The sequence below is a fragment of the Populus alba genome, chromosome 8, assembly GCF_005239225.2.
Source record: "Populus alba chromosome 8, ASM523922v2, whole genome shotgun sequence".
Lineage (NCBI taxonomy): Eukaryota > Viridiplantae > Streptophyta > Magnoliopsida > Malpighiales > Salicaceae > Populus > Populus alba.
Window position 1 is genome coordinate 10,152,447 of NC_133291.1, and position 23,751 is coordinate 10,176,197.

Here is a 23,751-nt window from a genome sequence, read left to right on the forward strand (position 1 = left end):
TAAATCAAAACAATTCAAAAATATAAAAAAAATAAATAAATTTAGAGCTATAAAAAATATAATAGCATTGTCTTGAACACGCTTCAGCTAGCAATTTGTTTCAGTGGGAAACTTTTGGCTAGAAAATGAGTTTCAGGCTCTGCCAATCTAAAATGGAGTATCTTCGTATAGCCATTACAAACCAGCCAGCTTTGCACCTGTTAACAAACAATGAAGTCTCTTTCAAAGCTTGTCGCGTATGACTCGTATAGAAAGCCGTAGCTTTAACTTCACAGGAAGCCACCACACCTTCAGCAGTCATGACGTGTAGAAGATAAATTCTTACCCAGCGCAAGGCCACTTCATGCAAGTCCTTGACTCCTGACATCCTTTCTCTCTCTCTCTCTCAGCAGCAGCAGCAGGCATGGCAAGTAAGAGATCAATTCCTCCAACCTAGCTCCAGGCAAACTCCATGCTTTTCCTTGAATCATGCCACCCATTATTATTTATGTATCAGGAAGACCTGAAATAAACATAGCCTTTTGGTTGAAAATTATCAAGCTACAACCAGGTGCCATTAACTTCTTTTGTGATGAATAAACCTCAGAAAGCCTTGTCTCTTAGCTTAATCTACAAACGACGACCATTTAACTTGACAAAACTCCAAATTTATAAGGGGCAAGCTTTGTAGTCAAACCTTAAAGAGGGAAGAACAAACCAGATCAGTACAAAGACCATCTAAAGAACTGCCTACCCACACGTTCATACAAGACTGAACTGAAAATGAAGAACTAGGCCTCGCATTCAATAGAAAGTCAATCGAGCAACAAAATATCAGCAAAAGAAGAAAAAATCATAGCCAGTTACATTAATAATATATTAATAGTTCACCTCTAAAATCAGGCAAATCACCATCTATTGAGATCCCTTGTGCATGCACCATCTTTCATTGTTTCTCAAAGCCCAAAATACATTAGATAAAATATATACTTTTGTAACCTACATACCAAGGTGCTAATGATACGCGCACAAATGAATCAGGTTCAGATAGGTATCCCAAAAGTGCCACCAAAGTAGATGATTTTAGGATAATTGTAACCAGTCAACTTGACATTCATGCGTAATTTTTCAGCTATCTTGCCATGCCAAAGTTAACATCCAAGAGTTCTACAATCATAAAACAAACATGACTGGTATACCAGACACAACAAACTGAGACTGGCACATGGTCAACTTTTTGTAAAGATCATGTTTGTAAGCATGGCAGGGCCTAGATTCATAAAAAGGTATCTGTATCAATACCAGCATTGTCAAATAAGCACGTCATAGGATACCTTACTTTTTAAGCAAAGAATGAAAGCAGCATTTTCTGTCTATGTTCAGTCAATAAAGTTCAATCATGGATTTAATAATTAATCAAAAGAAGATAACAACGCCAATATATCAAAGGTTGCATTCGGTACAATATAAGCAGGGTTCCCAGGAGCCTGGAATTTAAGATAGCAACCAATCTTGTGTTTGTCATGGAATCTCATATTCCCAGGAATGTTTTATGACGAACTTTACTAGATAATTTTGATCCAGTGTTCTTTTACAGGCCCGAGAAGAAATATTCGGATCACAACATGGTAACCCTAGATTTAATCACAATCATATTGCATCCTTACAGATCATAAAACAATATAAATTAGACAATAACTTCATTGAACATGAAAAAGCTCTTGGATTGCTAAGATGGTATAAATGCAAGTTACTACTGCCAAATCATATTAGTATGTTGAAAAGGGTTGTGTTCTAACAGGAAAAAAGAAAGCTAATTCTGCAGCTGAAGCATGGTATTGAAGACAAAACTATTTAACAAGTCTATAAGACCAAGTACCAGCTCTATTGGAAGTATAGTCCTTATAAAAGGTTAGTTTACAGAACACGGATGGAACTGTTATATGTCATTCTTATGTAGTTTCTACCATTTTCAGTCAAAGCATTCTGACAAGTGAATTAAAAAAAAAAAAAAATTGTCATCAGAAAAACACACCTAGGGAAATATCATCTGAAGTGAAGAAGAGATGGAAGTGCCCAGAAATCGCTTGCTTGATGGAACCAGATTGAGAGGATCACAGTAGCATCTCAACATATCTGCTTTGGACTCTTTAATCAGTCAAGCAATAAGGATACCTTGTCTTTAAGACTGCTCTTCTTCTTCATTGGGGGCACCATTTCGTCTCCAAAATCATGGCGACTTTTCTTTTTCAACTCAAAGGTAAAATCAACATCCATTGTAGTAAATTCAGACCTCTTCTCTTTCTCCATTGGCTTCTTAAGCAAGGGACCCAAAAATAAATCCAACATGTCATGAGCAGGATCCCCTGTCCTACTTGAGGAAATGAGACTTTCTTCGCTAACTAAATTCATAGTTGAACCATAAGAAGTGGTTTCACAACTAGCTGATATATGCTTGCCATCAAGAACAATGAAAGACTCTCCTAAATCATTCTTAGAAGAAGCTGTTGTTGGAAGTTGTCTTTGCAATTTACATTCTCTGCCTGATGTTTGTTTTCTCCGTGAATCCTCGTCAGCTTTGACATACTGCATATAGATCACGCCATCTTGACATTTTTCCACACAATAATGTTGAAAATAAACCAAAGCAGAAATGATTTCGTAAGAACCTTCAAATCTACCCTAGGATCAATCACCAAAAGCACTGCTTGACCCGTGAAAAGAGTGTATTTCAATTTTCAAGTACAGCAACGTAAATGATTTACCTCTCAACAACAAATTTGGTTCTTAGTTTTGAGTAAATATGATGATGAGGCAATTCCAATTCGCAAGTCTCTGTTGGCATTGAAAATCGTGCTATGCACGCAGTGTTGTTTATCATCCGAGTTGGCTTTCATTTAACTAAAATTTCAACCTTTCTTTTAATTGTAAAACATGATACGCCACATTGCATTACATCCATCTTAAGAATTAAATAAATCACCTCACCTCCTCGGCAATGCTGACTAAGTCTTCAACAGTCAGCTCCTCCCCTTCCTTCTCCTCGCACTCAGCTTTGATCCCCGCCTTACTTTTTGCTTTTCGCTTTCTCCCACGCCGATTGCTTGTTTTCTTGTTTACGTCGTTGTCAGTATCATCATCCAGCTCTTTATTGTCTTTAACTTGGTTCCTCTTTCTCCTTTTGGCTTCGAATTTTGAATTCTTTGCCAAATTTGGCTCGTCCTCTTCATCTTCAGGCTCGTCGGTAATGTTCTTCTTCTTATTATTATTCTTATCATTATCAGCAGTTACACTTACACCTAGCATCCAATTAGGTAGACGCCGTGTACTTTCCTCAACCATTATCATGTCGATTCTTTAGATTTACCCTTTAGAGAAAAAAGAAAAAAAAAAAAAAAAACAAAGAAATTCCAGTTTCCAACTATTGCTTGATTGATATTCTCTGATTTGCAAAAAAAATAATAATTCGAAGGGATCAGATCAGAAAAATCGCATACCAGTGGATTAATGGATTGCCCAGAAAATAAGAGATGATGTCCCCACTCGAGAGATTTTGCACCCGTTTCCTTCTGTTCTCTCTTCTTTCAATTGGATTAATACAAATGGACAGTAAAATTACACTTTAAGCCCTCGGTTCGGTCAGAGCAAAGTTAAAATGAAGGGTAACCTGTTTTTTGTGATTATCTTATTCTCCAGCGAGGGGTGAAGAAATTGATTCTTCGGAATTAAACTCGTAATATTGTGTTACAGGTTATTTTTTAAGTTTTTTATTTTATTTTAAAGTATATTAAAATAATATTATTTTTTTTTTTAATATTATTATATCAAAAAAATTTTAAAATATCAAAAATAAATTTTAAAAAAATTAAATATTTTTAAAATATAAGATAAACAAACATCCTCAAAAACTATTATCAATATAAAAAAATACCCCATAGAAAATTAAAAAAAAAAAATCAAAAACATGTTTGTTTATAGAAAAATATTTTTCACGGGAAGCATTTTGTTAAAAAATAATTTATTTTTAATGGCTTGGATGCATTAAAAAATATGTTTTTGTGAGATATTGTTTTTTTTTTTTTTTTTATGGTTTTCAATAACAATAATAAAATAAGAAAAGCAACGATAATGATATTGATAATTACAGTTGATAGAAAAATATAATTTTATTTATATTGATATGATTTTAGTGCATTGCCATTCTGATTTTTAGAAGATTTAATTGTAGATAGTAGAGATGAAAGTTGAATATAATCGAGTTAAAATAAGCTCAATAGCTAAAACAGTAACTATTTAAACTTTGAGTAGCATATTATCCTCTCCATTTTAAAGACTTTTCAGTGAGTTTTCTTAACCTTTTCCTCCGAGACTATCCGAGATAAAAACCTTTTTTTAACGTATCTCGATTTCAAGAATCTTTTATTATCATTTATCAATCGACAAGGGAACATACTGCAGTGCCAGGTCTCATTAACATGGAAATCAATTGTTGCGGCCAGCTGCTGAAACCATCTCCGATGCGTTATCCGATAACTTTATCACTTGAAATCCCATACATCATTGTCGAGCTATTCTACGATCCACTATAGATCGATGGACAAATCTGCTATCGACACAGATCAAAAAAAAAACAAATCCCAAAGATCAAGGAGAAAAGCAAACAAAATCATGATATTCAATCATATTCGTGATTATTTAAACTCTTAAAGACATCAAATCTAGCAGCTAGACATGGGATTATTAAAAAGAAAAAAAAAAAGTAGGGGAAGAGAAGGAGAGGTTGTTGCCTGTTGGTGGTGTAATTATCTCCAACGGCAGACCCAAAACATTTATTTTCAGGGAATATATAGTTGCTTGAAGGAGCTGCCAGTGGTATTTATGGTAGTGTCTTGAGGTTGAGTAATGGTGGTTGGTGCAGGATGGTGATTACTATATATGGCGATGAAGATGAGGACAATATGAACTTAATTCCTGGTAGTGTCAGGTTGGTGCAGGATGATGGTTATATGAACTTCACTGAGAATCAGAAAGAAGAGGAAGGGATAAAAGAACATGGGCAAAATCCAAGTCAACCCCATAAAACTACAAACCTCGAAAATTCTATGGAGGAACTTCCTGGCCTGGAAATTGAAGAAAAAGTTTTTAAGAAAGATTCACCTTCTTCGTTGGATGATCTCAATGTTCAAACTCGGGAACAAGAAACTACGCTAGTTGACGAGCCGGACTGGAAGCAGTTGTTGATGAGTGGTATGGATAGTAGAGAAAAAGTTCCACTAACAGAGTATACTTCAATTCTTTGGAATTACAAGTAAAGAAGAAGCTTAGTCTGTGTGTAAATTCTATGACATGTGATGTTTTTAAAGCTGCTCAGCTGTTTTAAATAACCAGTTGTTATTTCTATCAACTTTGTTTAACTATTATGCTAATTTATATTTCTGGATCAAGAAGTGGCGTTGGCGTGATGGTGGTGCTCGGAAAGTATGGTGGAATGATGATATGTTGCTTTGATAATAAGATGACGGAGTGCAATGATACTGGTAAGAGGTGGGCAATGGTGATGCCATGGCAGCAACACGATGATTAGTCATGACGGAAACAATGATGCTAGCTAGAGCAACGACAGTGATTGCGAAAATGATGGTGAGCTGGAGATTATATCCAGTAACCAGTCACCAGACAATGATGAGGAGTCGTTTTGGTTTTTGAGAATTATTATAGAATGATATAAGATAATAATTATATGGTAAAAAGATATCGGTAAAAAGACGATGGTTATAATGTCTTATTTTGATGGCTGGTGATAAAGGTGATTAGCTGAATAGATTTTTTGTTTTTGTATTCTTAAATGTTTGTGAAAAAATTATTTTTTTTTATTTTAAATTATTTTATTTTTAAAATTTTAAATTATTTTGATATTTTAATTTTAAAAATAATTTTTAAACACCACAAATACCTCCTCCGTTACTATCACTACAAGGGATGGCCATCTCGGTGCCCAACAAGAATCTATCCATCTAAAAATCTTCTAAGAACCGACAAAAGGAAGGCTCTAGAATTCTCACAAGAGATGCGGCCCAAATTGAAATTTGAATCCAAGCCACTCCTTTTCAGCGCCCGGTGTGGTGCTGAAAATTAAAAAAAGAAAAAAGAAAAAAAGAATGGGTTAAGGGATAAGAAATTTTAAACAAGAGGAAGAAAAAATAGTAGTAGCAGTAATTAAAAAAAATAAAGATAATAATTATAATAAGAGTAAGTACAACAAACAACTGCGATGAGTAATAATTCGATAGCGGAAGAGCCCAGCCGGACAAATATCTCCTCAGTAAAAGACAATTCTACCATAGTAGCCGGTGGATAAACAACCACCCAGGGTTTATTATAGCCATAGACAGCTCCAAAGCCATTCAGATCCATCTGCTTCGTCTTCTTTCTTTAGACTCTCTAGCACAGCTACAAGATTTCCTTATAGGAGAACAAACAGAACAAGGAAAATGGCAGTGTTAACAGCAGCATCAACAACATGGTTTTCCTCTACAACCCGGCAGCCTGTTCAGTTCAACAACGATGACGGTTCAATTTTCACTCGCAACTTCAAGGCAAGTTTCCCACAAAAAAGAGCAATTACCATGTCTACGGGTCTCACTGTCAAGGCTTCCTTTACCAAGGGAGGTCCTGGCGTCTTGGAACGCCCCACTTTTGATCAATCCCAGTTCGACCCTTCTTCTCAAGTTCTCGAAGGTCTCTATCTTTTCCTTTCTTTATGTCCCATGTTTAATGACAAGGAATGCATAAAAGGAGATTATAATTGTTGACAAGATTTGGCGGGTTTTTTCTCTGTCCTGTGAATGATGCACTTTTATCGGGATTTTCCAGTAGCAGTTGTTTACTACCTCTTCGTTTGATTGTAAAGGAAGCATTCAATTTTATTGTTCTTGTCTATATAAGAATGTTTTGATTTCTTCTCCATTCTTGCTGACACTGTTGCTTTGTACTTTTTTTCGTTTTTGGTTTAACTGAAGCAGTTTTTTCTTGTATTCCTTTAATAGCTAGCACCCGTGAAAGTTGCGGTGGATTATATTGCTAGATTTTGGATTTCTTACTTGTATTCCTCTTTGTCGAAACAGGAGGGGATATCGGACGACTAAGGGATAAGAGAGGAGTTGGGAGTGGAGATAGTTATAGAGTCTTGCTAATTGATGATAGCCGCCATTCAGAAAGCTTAGGTATGAGTTTAAGTCGTCTTTCTCCTTTTATGTATCCAAATAATGATGAATTGAATACCCTCTAGAAGTACAGCAAGGCTAATTTATGGATTTCTTTTGGTTGCCTCAAGCATTACGGAATTTAATGGATCCCACTGTACTGTGTGCGGAGTGGCTATTTGAATACTTAATTGAACAATTAAGTAGATGGAAGCATAAAATTTTCATGCTCTCGGGTTCTAAAATTGCTAACTTTGATCAGTGTAAAGCCGCATATATAAAGCTTCTTGAAAGTTAACAAGCTAGAAATCAGAAGGCAGTTCTTTGCTTCTTACTTTCAATTTTTCTGCGAACTAAGCAAATTATAGGAAAAGTTAAAATATTGTATTTCACATTTTTACTTCTGTACTTACTGCTATGAGTGTCCATTTCTGTGTAGTTGCAAAGGTATTACCTCGAGCTGTGCCATCAGTCACACCTGAGGATGCTAGAAAACTATTTCACGAGTCACACGAAAAAGGTGTAGCAGTCGTTATCGTCACAGTTAAGGTATAATTATTCCGCTGCACATATAAGCTATTCGAAGATCTTGCTTCTGCATAATTGTTTGAACAATGTCTTAAATGTTTACGTGGTGATGCATAATATTCATTTTAGAAATATGCATTGTCAGGGTAAGACTAAGGGTTGTCTAATCAATCAAACCTTAATGTAGTGTAATTTTGTTTAAAACTCCTTTAGTAACCAAACCTCCCTGCATCGTAACATGCTGTAAAATGCAGGTCATTGCGGTGCCATGATAATATCTCACTTCAAAATATACATAAACAGCATGATAACCTCCTTTATGACATGCAGATTAGCAACCTCGTTGCAAAATATTGCCTTTGGCCCCATTGTCATCCAGAAGCACACACCGAACGGTTGTCATAGCTGTCCTTTGTTTATTGTACTATGAATAAAGAGCTATTTTCATTTGGCAGCATATCATGCAAGTCAACAACTGGTGTCAGAGTGATTGCTTTTGTAGCTAAGCACAAATGTTGAGTTACATGATGGGCCCCAAGTGCATTAGTTAAGATACAAAGCATACATGCGTTCTCGTTTTACTCAAATCACACTTTAAACCTTACCATAACTTGATAACTGCTGTAGAAAATCATAGACGACTCCCCAAAGGAATGAGAAAGTACCATCCAAGTTATATGGCATTGTGATTTAAAATTAAGACGTTCATCCATGTAATAGCACTCATACACAATTACACACACAGCACGTAATCTCCTTTTCTTTTAACAAAATATTTTGTTGAAAGAAATATCATTACTGTTGCTTTTATAGTAAACCACATATTGTCTTCCTAACAAGACAGCAGAGTTGGCTGGTGCAGTTATGATGTGGAAATGTTATATTGATGGCTGCTTTTAACATGACAATGGATAAAATGTTTAGCATTCACCTTACCACCGTTGTCCTACTTGAACTTGGTGGTGGATTTAGATAACCATGATTGAATGAGTTGCCAGGTTAAGCTATCTAAGATGAATAATAGCTGAAATGTGGAATCTGGCTTGCAGGAACATGCGGAGTTTTATTCCCAGATGATGATACATGGTGGATTACGATCAGTGATTGAGCCAGATTCGAGTAATGTGTAAAGCTGTCAGCTATAAAGCAGTGGATGCGAGATGAAAGTTAAGGTTAAGGCAATTTTGAAATTTACGAAGTTTTTTCATTTTGAGGAGAAAGGAGAAGAGAATTGGCATTTCAAATCATAAAAAGGCAAAGAACAGGGAAGGAGATTCAGACACAGGATCAGTATTTCTATTTTGCTGATATTGAATATAGAATATGCTTTGTGGCTGCAGAATATGTACCGGTAGTTCTTTAGAAGAGCTTAATTATACACTGTCTTCGAAACTTGAACCGATAGTTCTTTAGAATATGCTTTGTGGCTGTAGAATATGTACTGGTAGTTAAATTACTAGTATGATGACTTCTGCAGTGCGATTCATCACCAGGGCCTCTTGCCATCCTTTTTCCCCTCCACCACTGTTGCTAGCAATTTTAAGGTTTGGAATGCTGAAACTCAAAATAGGTCACTCGTGTCTTCAATTATAGTGCTCCCAACTAGCAGCAAGCTGTACGTGATTAAAATTTATTAGGGCATCGGCAAGCACGTTAAATCTTGCTACTTTCATTGCCGGTGGTGGCAATTGCCTGGCATGTTTTGCATGATATCCTGTAAAATTTTGTGCATCTTTTTAACCAATTTTCAATCGATTAAAGAAACAAAGACTCTTTACTGGGCGAGGCCAAGAAAGTGCTCCTGCCGTCCTTGATAGCTAGTTTTCATAGACCTGCTAACAAAGGTTTTTTTTTGTTTTGTTTTTTAATTGGTGTTTGCAAGCTTGATCATGCTCTAAAAAGAATTATCCAGACAAGTCATTCACATTGCCTCATTGATGGCAGGAGAATCCCCATGAGAAAACACTGGCTCAGACTCTTTTTTTGGATAATGAGAAACAAAAAAAACTAGGACCTAACAAAGCTAACTCCAATTGAACCAGCAAGGAACAGAGGAGCTAAACCAGGAGGAGGACAGAACCGCTTCTCCTCCCCCCAATCGTAGCCATATGATCAACGCAAAAGTTACCTTCCCGCAAATGTATGATTGAAGTAGCATTGCCACTTTGCCAGTTACGATCTCTTAAGAACTGGATATCCGCTAGGATGATAGAAAGAGGATGAGTGAAGTGTAGGTTTGTTTTTCCAGAACATTTAAAAAAAAAAAAAAAAAAAACCCGTGGACCGTGGTCATGTTGTGTCCCGCAAACGCGTCGATTAACGACTGGGTTTTGTCTAATGTAGGACTATTTGAGGGGACTTGTAGGTTAAGCCCAACAACGACAAAAAGCCTATAAAGAAAACGGGCTAGAGCGGGACTCTCCTTGGGGGTAATTACATGGGCCACTTCTCGATCCCGACGACAGGTACAGAAAACCCATAGCCCAAACTCCCTTTAAACCACTTTCCTGGGGAAAACCCACGCAGTCTCTGTGTGCTATGTGCATATGTTCCCGGCTGCTCTCACCTTTCCGCCGTTTCTCATCCTCCTCTCCTCTACTTCTTTCTATTTCTCCTCGCCGTCTCCTCTCCTTCTCCTCTTCCACGGCAATGGCTGTCTCCAAGTCTCACGCAAGAGATGAAGAATATCTCAATATAGCAATCCCTAAACGCATCCAGCTCTTCCAATCCATTCAGTCTCAACAACTCTCCCGCCTCCAATCCCTTCCCCACGACTTCATCAAGTAAAACCCTAGTTTTTCTCTATTTTTTTGAAAAAAAATTGTATTCTATTTTTTTTTCATTTTCGTTTTGGTTTTAGGATTACTTTGCCTGACGGGACAGTGAAGGAAGGAAAAAGATGGGAATCGTCTCCTATGGATATCGCAAAGGAGATTGGGAAGAGTGTGGCTGGGAACGCGTTGATCTCTCAAGTCAACGGAGTGTTGTGGGACATGAATAGGCCTTTAGAGGATGATTGTGAGCTCAAGATTTTTAATTTTGAAAGTGACGAAGGACGCGACACCTTTTGGCATTCCAGTGCTCACATTCTTGGCCAGGTATTCGTGCTGGTCTGATTAGCGGCAATGTACTACTATCTTTTTACTTCAGTTTTAATATCGTGTTTAATCATTGTGAGGTTCAGGCTCTTGAGATGGAGTATGGTTGCAAGCTTTGCATTGGGCCCTGTACTACTAGAGGAGAGGTATGATATTTATATATTTTACATACGTGGAAATTCAAATATTCCTCTATTTGTTGACCTTTTTGCTATGGTTTCTGGTTCAATGTGACTTATTTCCATAATGTCTGTTCTTGCAATAACAAAATAAACTTTACTGGGATTGCCAAGTTGGTTGACTTCTTGATCAGGTCTGCCTCTTGTAACCTGTTGTCAATAATTATTGGTGAGATCATTTCCTGTCACAACTCACAAAAATTGTCAAGAGATCTGATAATGAGACTCACTATACCAGCAGTGCAGTTTATGGAACCAAGTACAACTGTTACTTGTTTGTCGTGTTGAAATGAACATAAGAAACCATCTTTTTCCTAGATTCAAGGGCTTTTGGTGGGAACATACGTTTTATCCAAGTTTGGAGCCTATTCGGTCAGTTAAGATGAGAAAGTGACGAGGGGTCTTATTTGATGTGGACAAAAGATGATTTAACTTACAAGACTTAGTTCCCATGCTTAAGTCTCTGCAACCGTCTTCTTGTTTTTCAACCTGTATTCCTATATAGTATGATTTAATACTGTTGCTCTTAAGACTGGTTTATGAACCATCTCTTTATTTTCCACTAATGTACATCTAATTCCACTGATAGCTATTCAGCCTGCTAGATTAAGTAACAACCAAAGAGTTATGAAAAATTGTACTGGTTGGTTAGGTTAGATTGTTTCTCTTGGATTTTCTTTTATCCTTAAAGATTTTTCATATCTATTAATGTGTGTCTTGGTTTTATTTAATTTTTTCATTCTGAATTTCATGGTTGTAAGTGTAAGGAAAACTTTTTTTATATTGTTGTTTTGTGTGCTGGGAATCTTCCAAGAGAAAATATATGAGTTTCAATAAATGTTGCTTGGAACGTGATGTACAGTATTGTGTTTGCTATCCCCCGGAAGGCAGTATGAGGGATCTCTACTTTGGGTTGTGATTTGTTTTTATACTGGTCTTCCATATATATGCGTGTATAGTCAAAAGATAGAAGTATTATATTTATATTGGTGCATGTACTCAAAAACTTACAAAAAAGAAATTTTCCATCCCTGGCCTACAAAATAGCTTGCAAATTATCTCTCCCCCCAAATTTTTTTGACTTTATTCAATCATGAAGCTGTACAAAATCATCTTCTTTCCTTTTTTTAAGGGCAACAATTGAAAAGTCCAACCTAAATATGCAACTTTTTAGATTCCAACTAATAATTTATTTCTTCAACTCTGATTATGTGTTTATATATGTTTCACATGTTTACTGCTATATTTAAACAAAAGTACTGGCAAATCTATCATGAAGTTTAATAATAAAGAAAGCAATTGCCAGTTTTCACTTTCTTGAAAGCTAATGTACAACGATCGGGATCACATGATTCAGATCAAACTTCCAAGGGGAGGGGGTGGAGAGAATTAGTGTTAACCCTGGTTTAAATTATCAGACAGGGTAAGCAACACACACACACACACGTGCGTGTGACGAGTAATATCTGAAAGTTTATTTCTGTGATATTCCCCATTTTTATGGTACAGAGATTTGTGTTTCTTTTTCAATGAAGCTGAACTTTTTTCTTATAATGTCCTGTTGATGATTGCTCTTCAGAGGCCCTTTTAGGTGCTCTGTCAGGACCGTATCATCTCTTTTACCATTTAATGTATGAGCTCGTGTTAATTCAGCACAATTTTCTGTCATTTTTATCCTTTAAATGGAAACTATCTAGATGGTTATATAAATCCCCCTCTCCAACAACAAAATATTATCATTTTCATCATGCCCTTTGCTTCCATCGCTGCATTTCTTTTTGAAGCCCTATCTAAGTTTCAATTTGAAATTCATATGTTCTTCTTGCAGGGATTCTATTATGATGCATTCTATGGTGAATTGGGATTGAATGATGATCACTTCAAGAAGATTGATGCAGCTGCGTTGAAAGCTGTTGCGGTATTGTTTCATCCTTTAAGTCAGCATCGCCGTGTTGTTGTTTTGGCTCTCTAGTATATAAAGGAAGGCTTACTGTTGTTGGTCTAGCAGAGTTATATTGCTCATTTTTGTAGATAATCTTGAGTATGATTTGCAAATATGTTTATATAAAAGTGTTATATAGCTGATTCTTTTTTCTTGTTCTAAACATCTTCCCGTGAGAGCTGTTTTTGTATGACATGTGGATGGGCATGCAGATAATTCCTTTTCATGCAATAAATAAATATAATATAGCTCATTATTACGACCAAGGGCTGGTTGGGTTGACGTGTTGCTTATTTTTGTTGACAATCGTTAGTATGTTTTGCAATTTTGTTAATATAAGAAGTGACTTAACAGGGTAAATGATTTAAAATGTCAAGTTAGTAATGATAGAGAGTACTGTATATAACCATTTCTTGTTCTAAATATTTGTATATGAGAGCTGGATACATTTAACATGTGGAAGGGCATGCAGATAATTGCTATTCATGCAATAAATATATAGAATGTAACTAATTATAACGAGTGGGGATGGGTTGGGTTGGTATATTTGTTAGGATTGCATCACATGAATACAAACACAAGATTTATAATGATTTTCTAATTTGTTGGATTCTTTTTGATGCATGGTTACTGTAACCAATGTCTCTTTTTCATCATGCTCTCAATGTTCTTAGTGGTGCAGTTGAGTTGTGCTTACTGATTTGATAACTTTTACATTTCAGGAGAAACAACCTTTTGAGCGCATTGAAGTATCGCGGGAACAGGCACTTGAGATGTTTTCAGACAATAATTTTAAGGCAAGTTTAAGTATCAGTTTTATCTGAAACAAAAATTTCTTAATGGTTTTTTTCCCTTCCTAAACAAAAGAAATCCACCTTTCTCATTATTTTTTTTCAAAAATTGGTTATTATCAGGTTGAAATAATCAAAGATCTGCCCGCAGACAAAACTATAACTGTATACAGATGTGGCCCGTTGGTAGATTTGTGTCGTGGGCCTCATATACCTAACACCTCCTTTGTGAAAGCTCTTGCATGCTTGAAGGTGATACTTTATCATGTGTTTTTAATCATTATTTCATAGACAATCAATTTGCTTTATCAAATGTAATCTGCTTTACTTTTGAATTTGTAATTGCAGGCTTCATCGGCTTATTGGAGAGGCAATAGAGATCGTGAAAGTTTACAAAGAGTGTATGGAATTTCTTATCCTGATAAAAAACGTTTGCAGGTGCCTTTTTCATCTCTCTGCCCTTTGAACTGCATTTCTACTTTTCAATTGCAGAGACTTTTGCAACATTCAACTGTGTGCTGTTCCTTATTTAGTTGTGTTGAATGCTTTCAAATGGTGTATGATTTTGTGTGATTTCAGTTTTGGTGTCCAAACTGGGTTATGGGCTCATATAATGACTCATATCATGGTAGATTTTTAATTCATAGGGTTGCTATATTGGTTGTTAAAAGTCCCAATAAAGAAAAACAAGGGAATGAAAAATATTTGTCTTGACTTTTTTCTCTTGGAAAAAATGTTTTATTGTGTATACCCTGACTAAATTTTTCACATAAACACCGAAACAGGTTGCTTTATTCTCATATGGTGTGCACTTATCAGTGTGCCATAAAAGCAAAAGCAAAAGCAAAATAAAATTTGTGATTGCTACAGAAGATTTGCCTATGAATGTTGGGTTTAAACAAACGGTCATTCTAGTTAAACCAATGAAACCAACAAGGAGTTCAAATCATAATCGGAACTATTGTTTTGAAGCCTTAGATTTGTGTCTCTCAAGAAAAATTCAAAGACATAGAGAAGTTGTGTCTTGAGTCAATAGCTCAGGTGTACTGTTGAGGGAGGCTGCCTACTGTCTGATTAAACTGGAAAAGGCGCCACAGCATTGTGTGTATAAAAAAACGTGTAACAGGGTTGCGTGGCACAGATCGGACAATGTAAACACTTAGTTTATTTTCCATAAGAATCTTTAATCTCTATTAGCAAAACTATGAGCTTTCTCTGATTTGGAGAGGTTAAACCAGTGATATGAAAATGGGAAATGTGATTATATTATTTTTGGTTTAAGAAGCCACCATTTCTTTTCTGAACTTTAATTTCTTGTGCAGGAGTATAAGCAGTTCTTGGAAGAAGCAAAGAAGTACGATCACAGGTTGCTGGGTATTAAGCAGGAGTTATTCTTTTGTCATCCACTGAGGTGTGATATGGGCTCTTGTATTTTGCTCATCTCTATAGGTTGTTGCATTCCATGATGCTGATTTTGCATCTTTGGTGTGTTTCAGTCCAGGAAGTTGGTTTTTCCTTCCACATGGAACTCGGGTTTACAACAAACTAATGCAATTTATAAAAGATGAGTACAGAAGAAGAGGTTACGAAGAGGTTGAAGTTATAAATGCTTGTATGGATCTTATATTATATAATGTCTAAAATTGAGCACCTAACTTTATCAAGTTTGGCAGGTTAAGTCTCCAAATATTTATAACATGAAACTTTGGGAGACATCTGGTCATGCTGCCAATTACAAGGAGAATATGTTTCTGCTTGAGGTGAGTGAAATATAGTTTTCTGAATTCTGATGAAGAGGACAGGTAGATGATCAATTGGTGCAAGTTATTTGCAGTGTGAAGTTGAAGGATAACGGGTTATTATGGGAAATAAGCACAGATATACATGTGACTGATTATTATTATTTTTGTTGGGGGGGTGTGAAAACATGCCTGGTAGGCTGATGGATTGACAAGCACCAAATAAAAATTTATGTAAAGTGAAAAAATTCTTCTAGGGGTTATGTTTGCAAAGTTCTGAATGATCAGAACTGCAAAGGACCTACAATCAGTGCATTTCATTTTGAATGATGAGAGCATTCTTATTTTACGTCTTGGAATTTAAGAAAAAATGCCGTGATGATACTTTGTGTGCTGCAGATTGAAAATCAAGAATTTGGACTGAAACCAATGAATTGCCCTGGGCACTGTTTGATGTTTCAACATAGAGTTCGTTCATATAGAGGTAAGTTCATTTTCTTTGAAATTTTATCCACTTTTATCATCTTTATGTTTGTTTAGGGGGGCTGAGGTGAGGGTTGTTTGCACTCTTTTCCCTTTGATTATTTTTAACAGAATTGCTGAGGTGTTTTTGAGTGTTCTTGTGTCATGGGTATGGAAATTATGTGCATTTAATTATAAGGATGCAATTACTGTTTGTGGAAAGCTCTAATGATTTGAATGTTTGAGTGGGGTCCATTATACTCCTGCCATCCTATCTTAAATGTTTAGATTTGTTTTCCAGAACTTCCTCTTCGATTGGCTGATTTTGGGGCCTTGCATCGCAATGAAGCAAGTGGTGCACTCACTGGACTAACACGTGTTCGAAGATTTCAGCAGGTATGCATTAGTAAAAAAAAACTTATTTTAGGTTTTTAACCCTAGTGGCGCAACTGCCTGCTCTGTACTTAAAAGTTATGAATTTAGGTTTCTGAGTTAATCCGTATTCTTTTAAGAGCTGCAATGAACTCTTACCACATATGTGGTGTTGAAGTTTCACAAAGTTCAAGAGCTCATCTATATTGATGTGATCAGTCGTTAGCTGTGGCATTGTACTAGTAATCTATTTATTTATTTTCCAATCCATCACTTTAGCTTTTAATACATGGCTATCATTGTATCTGCTCCTGTCCCTCATTTGTCTTGCATTTCGCTACTACAGGATGATGCTCACATATTCTGCAGGAAATCTCAGGTAATACAAGTTACATTGACACCTGACTAACCTCTTAAATGTCTTTTTGTTGCCTAACCCTAATAGAAATGGTGTGTTCTGTTTTTCAGATAAAAGATGAAGTCAGAGGTGTCTTAGAATTCATTGACTATACTTATGGAAAATTTGGATTCACTTATGAGCTGAAGCTATCTACGGTATGATGAGCTTGAATTTTTTGCAAATTGATTGCTTAGGGAAACGATCCTGTCAACTCGGATAAAATTTTGCATGTTCTTAAATGAAACCTGAATTTGAAAAATCTTAATATTCAAAAAATATCGTTTTGCCTTTACCTTCGTGGATTTATATACAGAATGATTTATTCCTTGACCAAGCCAAGCTTTGTTCCAGGCATAAAAGATAGATGGAGATATTTTGAATTTGTTTAGATAGTTGTGGTTCAGCCATTTTGAACTGATGCAATTTTTCTGTTCTTCAGCTATTTTTGAAAACATTTTTTAAATTAAGTTTATCATTTCCCATTTTCTTGAAGAAATTGATGATTTTTCAGTGTCTTGCTTCCCAGAAAAGAAAAAAAAGGTTTTTATTTTGTGCCTCCTGATGTCTGTATTATAGAGGCCAGAGAAATACCTAGGAGTCTTGGAAACATGGGATGAAGCTGAGAAAGCTCTTACAGAAGCACTGGATGAGTTTGGGAAGCCATGGAAGGTAATGTTATTCTTAGGTACTTCAGGTCTTTGCTTGAATTCTTGGTTGCTGATTTTTTGCATATATGCAGTTGAAATTCTTCTTCATGCCAGTTTGTCGTGCCTCTGACATCTGCAATCTGCCAACTATAGATTTTCTAGAGAATTAATTTCCTTGGAAAAATTATATCAATAAGTTCTATGATATTTTTTGAAGACCAACAAGTTCACTTATCAAGTTTTTCTTTCAAAGAAGTTATCCAGACAATATATTTCAAAAATAAGATTATAATTGATCTTGTTTCTTTTTAAAATTAAGATTTACAAATAAGAAGAATTTTATTATTTCTTTTTTATAATCATAATTACATTTGAATTTTTCTGAGGTTTAGAATTATATCAATATAATAACAATTGGTTACAATAATAAACTATTTTACAATTGAGAAAAAATATTTAAAAAATGGTGATAAGAATTTGTTTAAACAAACTAAAACAAAGAAAAAGAAAATAAAAAGCACTCCAAATTGTAATTTTGTTAACTATGGAGGGTAATATAGCTATCATAACCAAATAAGAATTTTCTTTTAAGATAAATTATAAAAGTGAACTTATTTGTCCAAAAAAGCATCATAGAACTTTATAATCATTTATCTTTCAAAAGTTAACGTATTAGTACTTTTCCCAATTTTTTATTCAGAATTTTTAATCTTTAGTTCATCTACCAATTGATGAAAACACACCAGAGGCTGTAGCTGTTCAAACTGCCTTTTAGTTTCCCTTGCAGAGTTTAGAGTATGTTACTGTACCCATCGCAACATATTTAACTGTGCCTAGAATTCATCAATTCGATGAGTCTTTGAATCATATGAAAGTTAGGTGCAACATATTTAACTGTGCCTAGAATTCATCAATTCGATGAGTCTTTGAATCATATGAAAGTTAGGTGCAACATATTTAACTGTGCTTAGGCTTCGTTGATTAGATGTGAGGCTTTGGATCATATGAAAGTTATGCCAATTTTCTGAAGTCTAGAAGAATGTGGTCAACTACAGAAAGTGGTTTGATTTATAGATGAATTTTGGTTTTTCTTATTTCCTATTTCCATTTCTATCCCTATGAAAATTTCAGCCAATTGCAGTGTCTAGAAAATAATTGGTTTCTTTATTACATATTTTCATTTTTCTTTTGTTTGCTTTAACTCTGATATGTTATTTTGGTTCATGTTCTACAGATTGATGAAGGCGATGGTGCATTTTATGGACCAAAGATAGATATCAGTGTATCTGATGCATTAAAGAGGAAATTTCAGTGTGCCACATTGCAGGTTCAGATTGCTGACATTTATGTTTTTCTAGCTTTCTGGCTTTTTTACAGTAATACAGAATTTTCATGTAATGAATGAATGTCTGTCTCTGTTTTCAGCTTGACTTCCAGCTTCCAGATCGTTTTAAGTTGGAATATTCAGCAGAGGATGAAGCCAAAAGTGAAGCACCTGTTATGATACATAGAGCGATCCTAGGTTCTGTTGAGCGTATGTTTGCTATACTATTGGAGCATTACAAGGGCAAGTGGCCCTTCTGGCTTAGTCCCCGTCAAGCAATTGTCTGCCCTGTGTCTGAGAAATCCCAGTCTTATGCATTAAAGGTTAGTTTGCTGTATGCTTTTTAACCCCTAGATGAGGAGTGTATCATATAAAATTTTGCTTGTCAACACTCTTGAATTCTCCCTTACAATTTCATTAACCTTATGATGGGCATAGGAATGCATGCAGGGTGATGGGGTTTTACTTCACATGACTTTAGGGGTCTTGGTTTTCTTGTTACATTTACTGACATGATACTCACCTGAGCCCCATGTTTGTGAAACTGATTCACTAATTCCATCCTTGCAGTGATAGTGGATTACAGAGTCCTTTTTAGTTGTGGATTGATCTAGTTTTGGGTGCGAAATGATGCAATGCAAATAGCTTTTTGATTGTATTATTTATCATATTTGGACCCTAATAGCACTGAACACAAATCAATGCATTTTCTTGTTACAATTAATAGGTGCGGGATCAGATTCATGAAGCTGGCTATTTTGTCGATGTGGACGCAACCGACAGAAAGATCCAGAAAAAGGTGCTTTTGCAACTTCCATCCTTGACATCAAATTAGTATCCTACAAACCAATAACATATTCTTTTGTTATGAATGCCCTTCCTGGATTCTGGTGACATGCATTGGCTCAATTGTGGTCTTTCAGTGGTTATTATTGCAAATATGGATGCTACACAATTAGATTTTAGTAAATTTTTAGCCTTTTGTTCAGGTACGAGAAGCTCAGTTGGCACAGTACAATTATATACTGGTTGTTGGCGAAGAGGAATCCAAAACTGGACAGGTAAATACAGTTTTTCTATTAATTGAACTAAGGATACATGACTGCTTGATTTAACAAGTATGACCTGCTGCTTTTTATAGGGATACTTAGTATTTTACTTGCCTTAGATACAAGTGAATATTAGTTTTGTGGATTTCCAAATCCATGTAGATCATCAGCTTATTTTCAATTAGGAATCACCAAATATTAAGCATGAATCTGGAGATTATGCTCTAGGAAACTCTTTTATTTTGGAACCACTGTCATAAACTATAATAAATAATATCCCAGTGTTCTCCTAAAAGATCTATTTTTGGACTGTTTTTTCTTCTCTTTTCCAATAAAAAAAAATAATTGTTGTTGTCCTGCGTTGTTTCCAGGTGAGTGTGCGGGTGAGAGATAACGCTGAGCATTCAGTGATGAGTATTGAGAGCCTACTCGGACTCTTCAAGGAATTAGTTGCAGATTTCCGTTAGGTGGATACGCATGTTCAAAGTGATTATTACTAGTGTTCTTGTACTATGACTATACGTTTTGCTTCTGAGCAACAGCTGCTTCTTAGGTTGATTTCCCATCAAAGGGAAAAGAATAGAGAATCTTTTAGTGTGTATGAGTGTGTACACCCCCACCCCCATTATTCCCCAATTTACACATTGGATTTCGAAGAAAGGGAAAATTCCTCCAGGCTTTCGCTTTCCTCTTACGATGGTTTATGTTCAATTCCATGTCTGTTTCTATGCGCACCAACTTTCATGTCTTTATTCAATGAATAAAAACATATGAACAGTGTTCTAGTAAGAACTAGTTATCCAGCAACCTGGCAATGGTTGCATCTTGAGGATCCATAGATATTTTCAGTATTGAGAAGACTGGTCAAGTACTGAGAAGTAGGAAAAGCTGGTCTTTTTCTACAGATGTACTCATCGAGCAACCAGCAGACGGGAAAGCAACAGAGATGCTGTCTTTAAATTTGCTTTCCTTGTTTGCGTCGTGAATGGGTCCTCGTGATGGCGAGAGAGGCCAGGATTTATTTTCATTGCAGGTCTTTCATATTCCTGGTTTCTGCGCTTGAAAATTGAAATCAGTATCTGTACTTCTATGGTGTTGATGGACCAACCTCGTCTTTAATGTCTTGTTTTAACTTTTTTATTCAATAACAAGAACTTGTGGTTGATAGGTCCAATAACAGTCTTATATTTTAGAGGCCAAAAACCGTACTAGTTATAAACACACACGAGAACAGAGAACTAAAGGCGTTGTTTATATTTTCAAATGCATGATGATTGCTTTGCTCATAAAAGAAAAGGTGGGTTACGAATAAATATTATGAACACCAATTATGACCGTTTAGTAAATTAATTAATTTTTTTTTAAAAAAAGAGAAAAGATATAAAAGTAAAGAAAGCCCAAGTACAAGCATGTATGGATTTATTTTCCGAAAACACATTTAGAGTAAACTAGTATTGTTGATTATCGAAAACGTATAATTAAGCTAATACATGGTCCGGATTTCACTGAGAATGTGAGATAAGGCAGTGCTGCTCGCCTGGCACACGAGGTACGCAGAGATCACGATGTCAGTCTTGTGAGATATAGGGGCCTGATCAGAAGTGATAAAAGTTTGCAAATTTTCAAAATGTAACCCTAGTTTCCTGAAGCACGTGAAAATGAGATCACATGCAACACCACAAGTACCGGGAAAGATTGTGCGATAATAAAACTCTGATGCCTCCTGTCGGAGCCACAGGGGGGGGTAATTACCCCTTTATTTATTTTTTTTTAAAATATATATTAATATATTAGTTTAGTCAATTGTTACTGCAGGGAACGAAAGTTGTTATTGTTTGTTATTGTTGACTTATATATTAAAATTAATATTATTCTGGGTGGACGCTGGGCTTCTGTGTTTCCCAGCCTTGTTTGTATCTCAACAAAGCAAGTTTTTGGTGCTTAAGATTTGTCGACAAGGCATGTGATCTGAAACATTTTTCAGAAATTCCCAATACAAGTTAACCTATCAAATCCAAGTAAAAAATATTATATAAAAAATAAAAAATAAATTAAAGAATTTAACTCATAATTTTTTTAAATTGAGTATCATAATAATTTTATAAAAAACAAAAATATATCTAAAATTATGAGTACCAAAAATGAAAAAGGATTTCCATTTCCGTGTTTATTGCTATATTGAAATGTCAAGTACTTTTAAGTGTGTTAATAAATAATACATGTAAGAAATTCTAACACCGTTGATTTTTCAGTGAAAAATGGAATCACATTCTTTGTATCCGAAAGGAAAGAAAGTATACTTTAGGATTTGTCAGGTAGTGCGGTGGTAAAGAAAGTCGGCAGCGCACCGAAGTGACCGGGGCTGTGTAAGGTGGACGATCAATAAAAACAAAGAGGTATATGTCATCGTGGCATTCTCAAAATCAAAAGCCATTTGCAGACACAAATTACAAGCTATTGGAAACGGAAAAACACACAAACAGGCAAGAATGGAGGGGGAAATCAAGAACTTGATCAAGGCATCTCTCTCAGTTTTGGCATCTTTAATCTACTGTCATTTCGTATCATCCAAGATCCCAAAAGGTAAGCTTAGGCTTGTCTCTCTCCTTCCCATTTTCTACCTCTTCATAACCCTTCCTCTCTACTTCTCCTACTTATTTCCAAATGCTATTGCCTCCTTGTTCATCTCCTGGTTAGCCAATTTCAAGCTTGCCCTCTTTGCCTTCGATCACGGCCCGCTTTCGTGTGACCAATCCAACTCCCTCCTTCAATTCATCCCTAAAGCTCTCCTTCCCATCAAAATAAAGCAAAATGAAAAGTACCCATCTTCTCAAACACCCCAAAACTCACCGAAATTAGCTCTGAATTTGGCGACGAAAGTCTTGCTTCTTGCCGTCTTAGTTGGCGTGAATGATTACAAGGGCAGGTTTCACCAAAAATTGGTCCTTGCTCTGTACTGTTGCATGGTATACTTGTTGGTGGACATAATTTTCGGTGTATTCAACGCTACGGGACATGCCATACTACACATGGAGCTAGAACCACCGTCCAATGAGCCTTATTTGTCAACATCTTTGCAAGATTTCTGGGGCAGAAGGTGGAACCTCATGGTAACAAACCTACTGCGCCATACCGTGTACAAACCCGTGAGGTCTTCTTTGGGATCCCTGCTAGGTCAGTGGGCCCCGCTCCCGGCAGTGGCGGCTTGTTTCCTAGTCTCCGGTCTCATGCACGAGCTCCTATTTTACCGCGTCACACGCGCAAGCCCTTCTTGGGAAGTCACGCTGTTCTTTGTGCTGCAAGGGGTGTGCTTGGTCGTGGAGCTTGCTATGAAGAGGTGGTTTGGGGGTAGATGGCAGCTGCATTGGGCGGTTTCAGGGCCATTGACGGTGGGGTTCGTAATGATGACAGCCATGTGGCTATTCTTTCCGCCACTAATTAGATCGGGTGCCGACGAACACGCAATCGAGGAGTGCAAGATGTTTTTTCACTTCGTGAAAGAAGAGGGCCTCAAATGGATAGGAAAGTTAATTTGATGCTGTATTTCTTACGTTGCATAAAATTGTATTTAACCTCTTTTGACTTTTGTGCTGGGAAACTTTATCAGTGTGGCAGAGGATCATTCTTTTTTATTTTACATCTATTATTGGGTTCCACTAGCATTTATTATTTATTTTTTAAAATCATATTTAGTTTTTTTTTTTTAATATATATTGATCTCCACCATTATATCTAATTAATTACTAAAAAACCAAACGCCCGCCACGATTCACACTTCACCTTTTTTCTCTGCGTTTGGTGCAAATTTGAATTATTATTGTTTTTATTAAAATTAAGTTTGGTTTGTATTTTTTTAAATCGTTTTGATGTGTTGATGTCAAAAATAATTTTTAAAAAATAAAAAAACATTATCGACATGTATTTCGATATAAAAAACTATTTGAAAAGCAACCGCTACCACACTGCGAAACATGCCATAACAATTCACATTTCAACTGATTTTTTACAACCCTGCCACTTAATTTTTAATATCAAACTA

At 35.9% G+C, this 23,751-nt stretch overlaps 4 protein-coding genes across 7 annotated transcripts; 3 read left to right on the forward strand and 1 right to left on the reverse strand.

Moving 5' to 3' along the window:
• Positions 1–21: 21 nt before the first annotated feature.
• LOC118055113 (uncharacterized) lies at positions 22–3,326 on the reverse strand. 4 transcript variants are annotated; one of them, XR_012170574.1, is made up of 4 exons: positions 2,968–3,326; positions 2,015–2,565; positions 326–502; positions 22–197 (listed from the first exon to the last, which is right to left on the reverse strand). XR_012170574.1 is itself a non-coding variant. In XM_073411017.1 (2 exons), the coding sequence occupies exons 1-2, from the start codon at positions 3,319–3,321 to the stop codon at positions 2,134–2,136; spliced, it is 786 nt and encodes a 261-aa protein (XP_073267118.1). In that variant the 5' UTR covers positions 3,322–3,326; the 3' UTR covers positions 22–2,133. The 4 variants fall into 4 exon arrangements, 1 of the variants encoding a protein (XP_073267118.1); XR_012170572.1 differs by having other exon boundaries at positions 22–502; XR_012170573.1 differs by having other exon boundaries at positions 22–676.
• Positions 3,327–6,260: 2,934 nt separating this feature from the next.
• LOC118055138 (ATP-dependent Clp protease adapter protein CLPS2, chloroplastic) lies at positions 6,261–9,201 on the forward strand. Its single transcript, XM_035066959.2, has 4 exons — positions 6,261–6,717; positions 7,104–7,202; positions 7,621–7,730; positions 8,759–9,201. Exons 1-4 carry the CDS (start codon positions 6,471–6,473, stop codon positions 8,837–8,839), a joined length of 537 nt encoding a protein of 178 aa, XP_034922850.1. The 5' UTR covers positions 6,261–6,470; the 3' UTR covers positions 8,840–9,201.
• An 864-nt stretch (positions 9,202–10,065) lies between these two features.
• LOC118055128 (threonine--tRNA ligase, mitochondrial 1) lies at positions 10,066–20,387 on the forward strand. Its single transcript, XM_035066948.2, has 20 exons — positions 10,066–10,492; positions 10,570–10,807; positions 10,894–10,953; positions 12,815–12,904; positions 13,651–13,725; positions 13,843–13,971; positions 14,068–14,157; positions 15,042–15,130; positions 15,216–15,312; positions 15,393–15,479; positions 15,858–15,942; positions 16,222–16,316; positions 16,639–16,671; positions 16,761–16,847; positions 17,269–17,361; positions 18,574–18,666; positions 18,765–18,986; positions 19,391–19,462; positions 19,653–19,724; positions 20,084–20,387. The coding sequence occupies exons 1-20, from the start codon at positions 10,248–10,250 to the stop codon at positions 20,177–20,179; spliced, it is 2,148 nt and encodes a 715-aa protein (XP_034922839.1). The 5' UTR covers positions 10,066–10,247; the 3' UTR covers positions 20,180–20,387.
• A 1,624-nt stretch (positions 20,388–22,011) lies between these two features.
• LOC118055153 (probable long-chain-alcohol O-fatty-acyltransferase 5) lies at positions 22,012–23,349 on the forward strand. Its single transcript, XM_035066977.2, has one exon. The coding sequence runs from the start codon at positions 22,202–22,204 to the stop codon at positions 23,246–23,248; it is 1,047 nt and encodes a 348-aa protein (XP_034922868.1). The 5' UTR covers positions 22,012–22,201; the 3' UTR covers positions 23,249–23,349.
• The last annotated feature ends 402 nt before the right edge of the window (positions 23,350–23,751 follow it).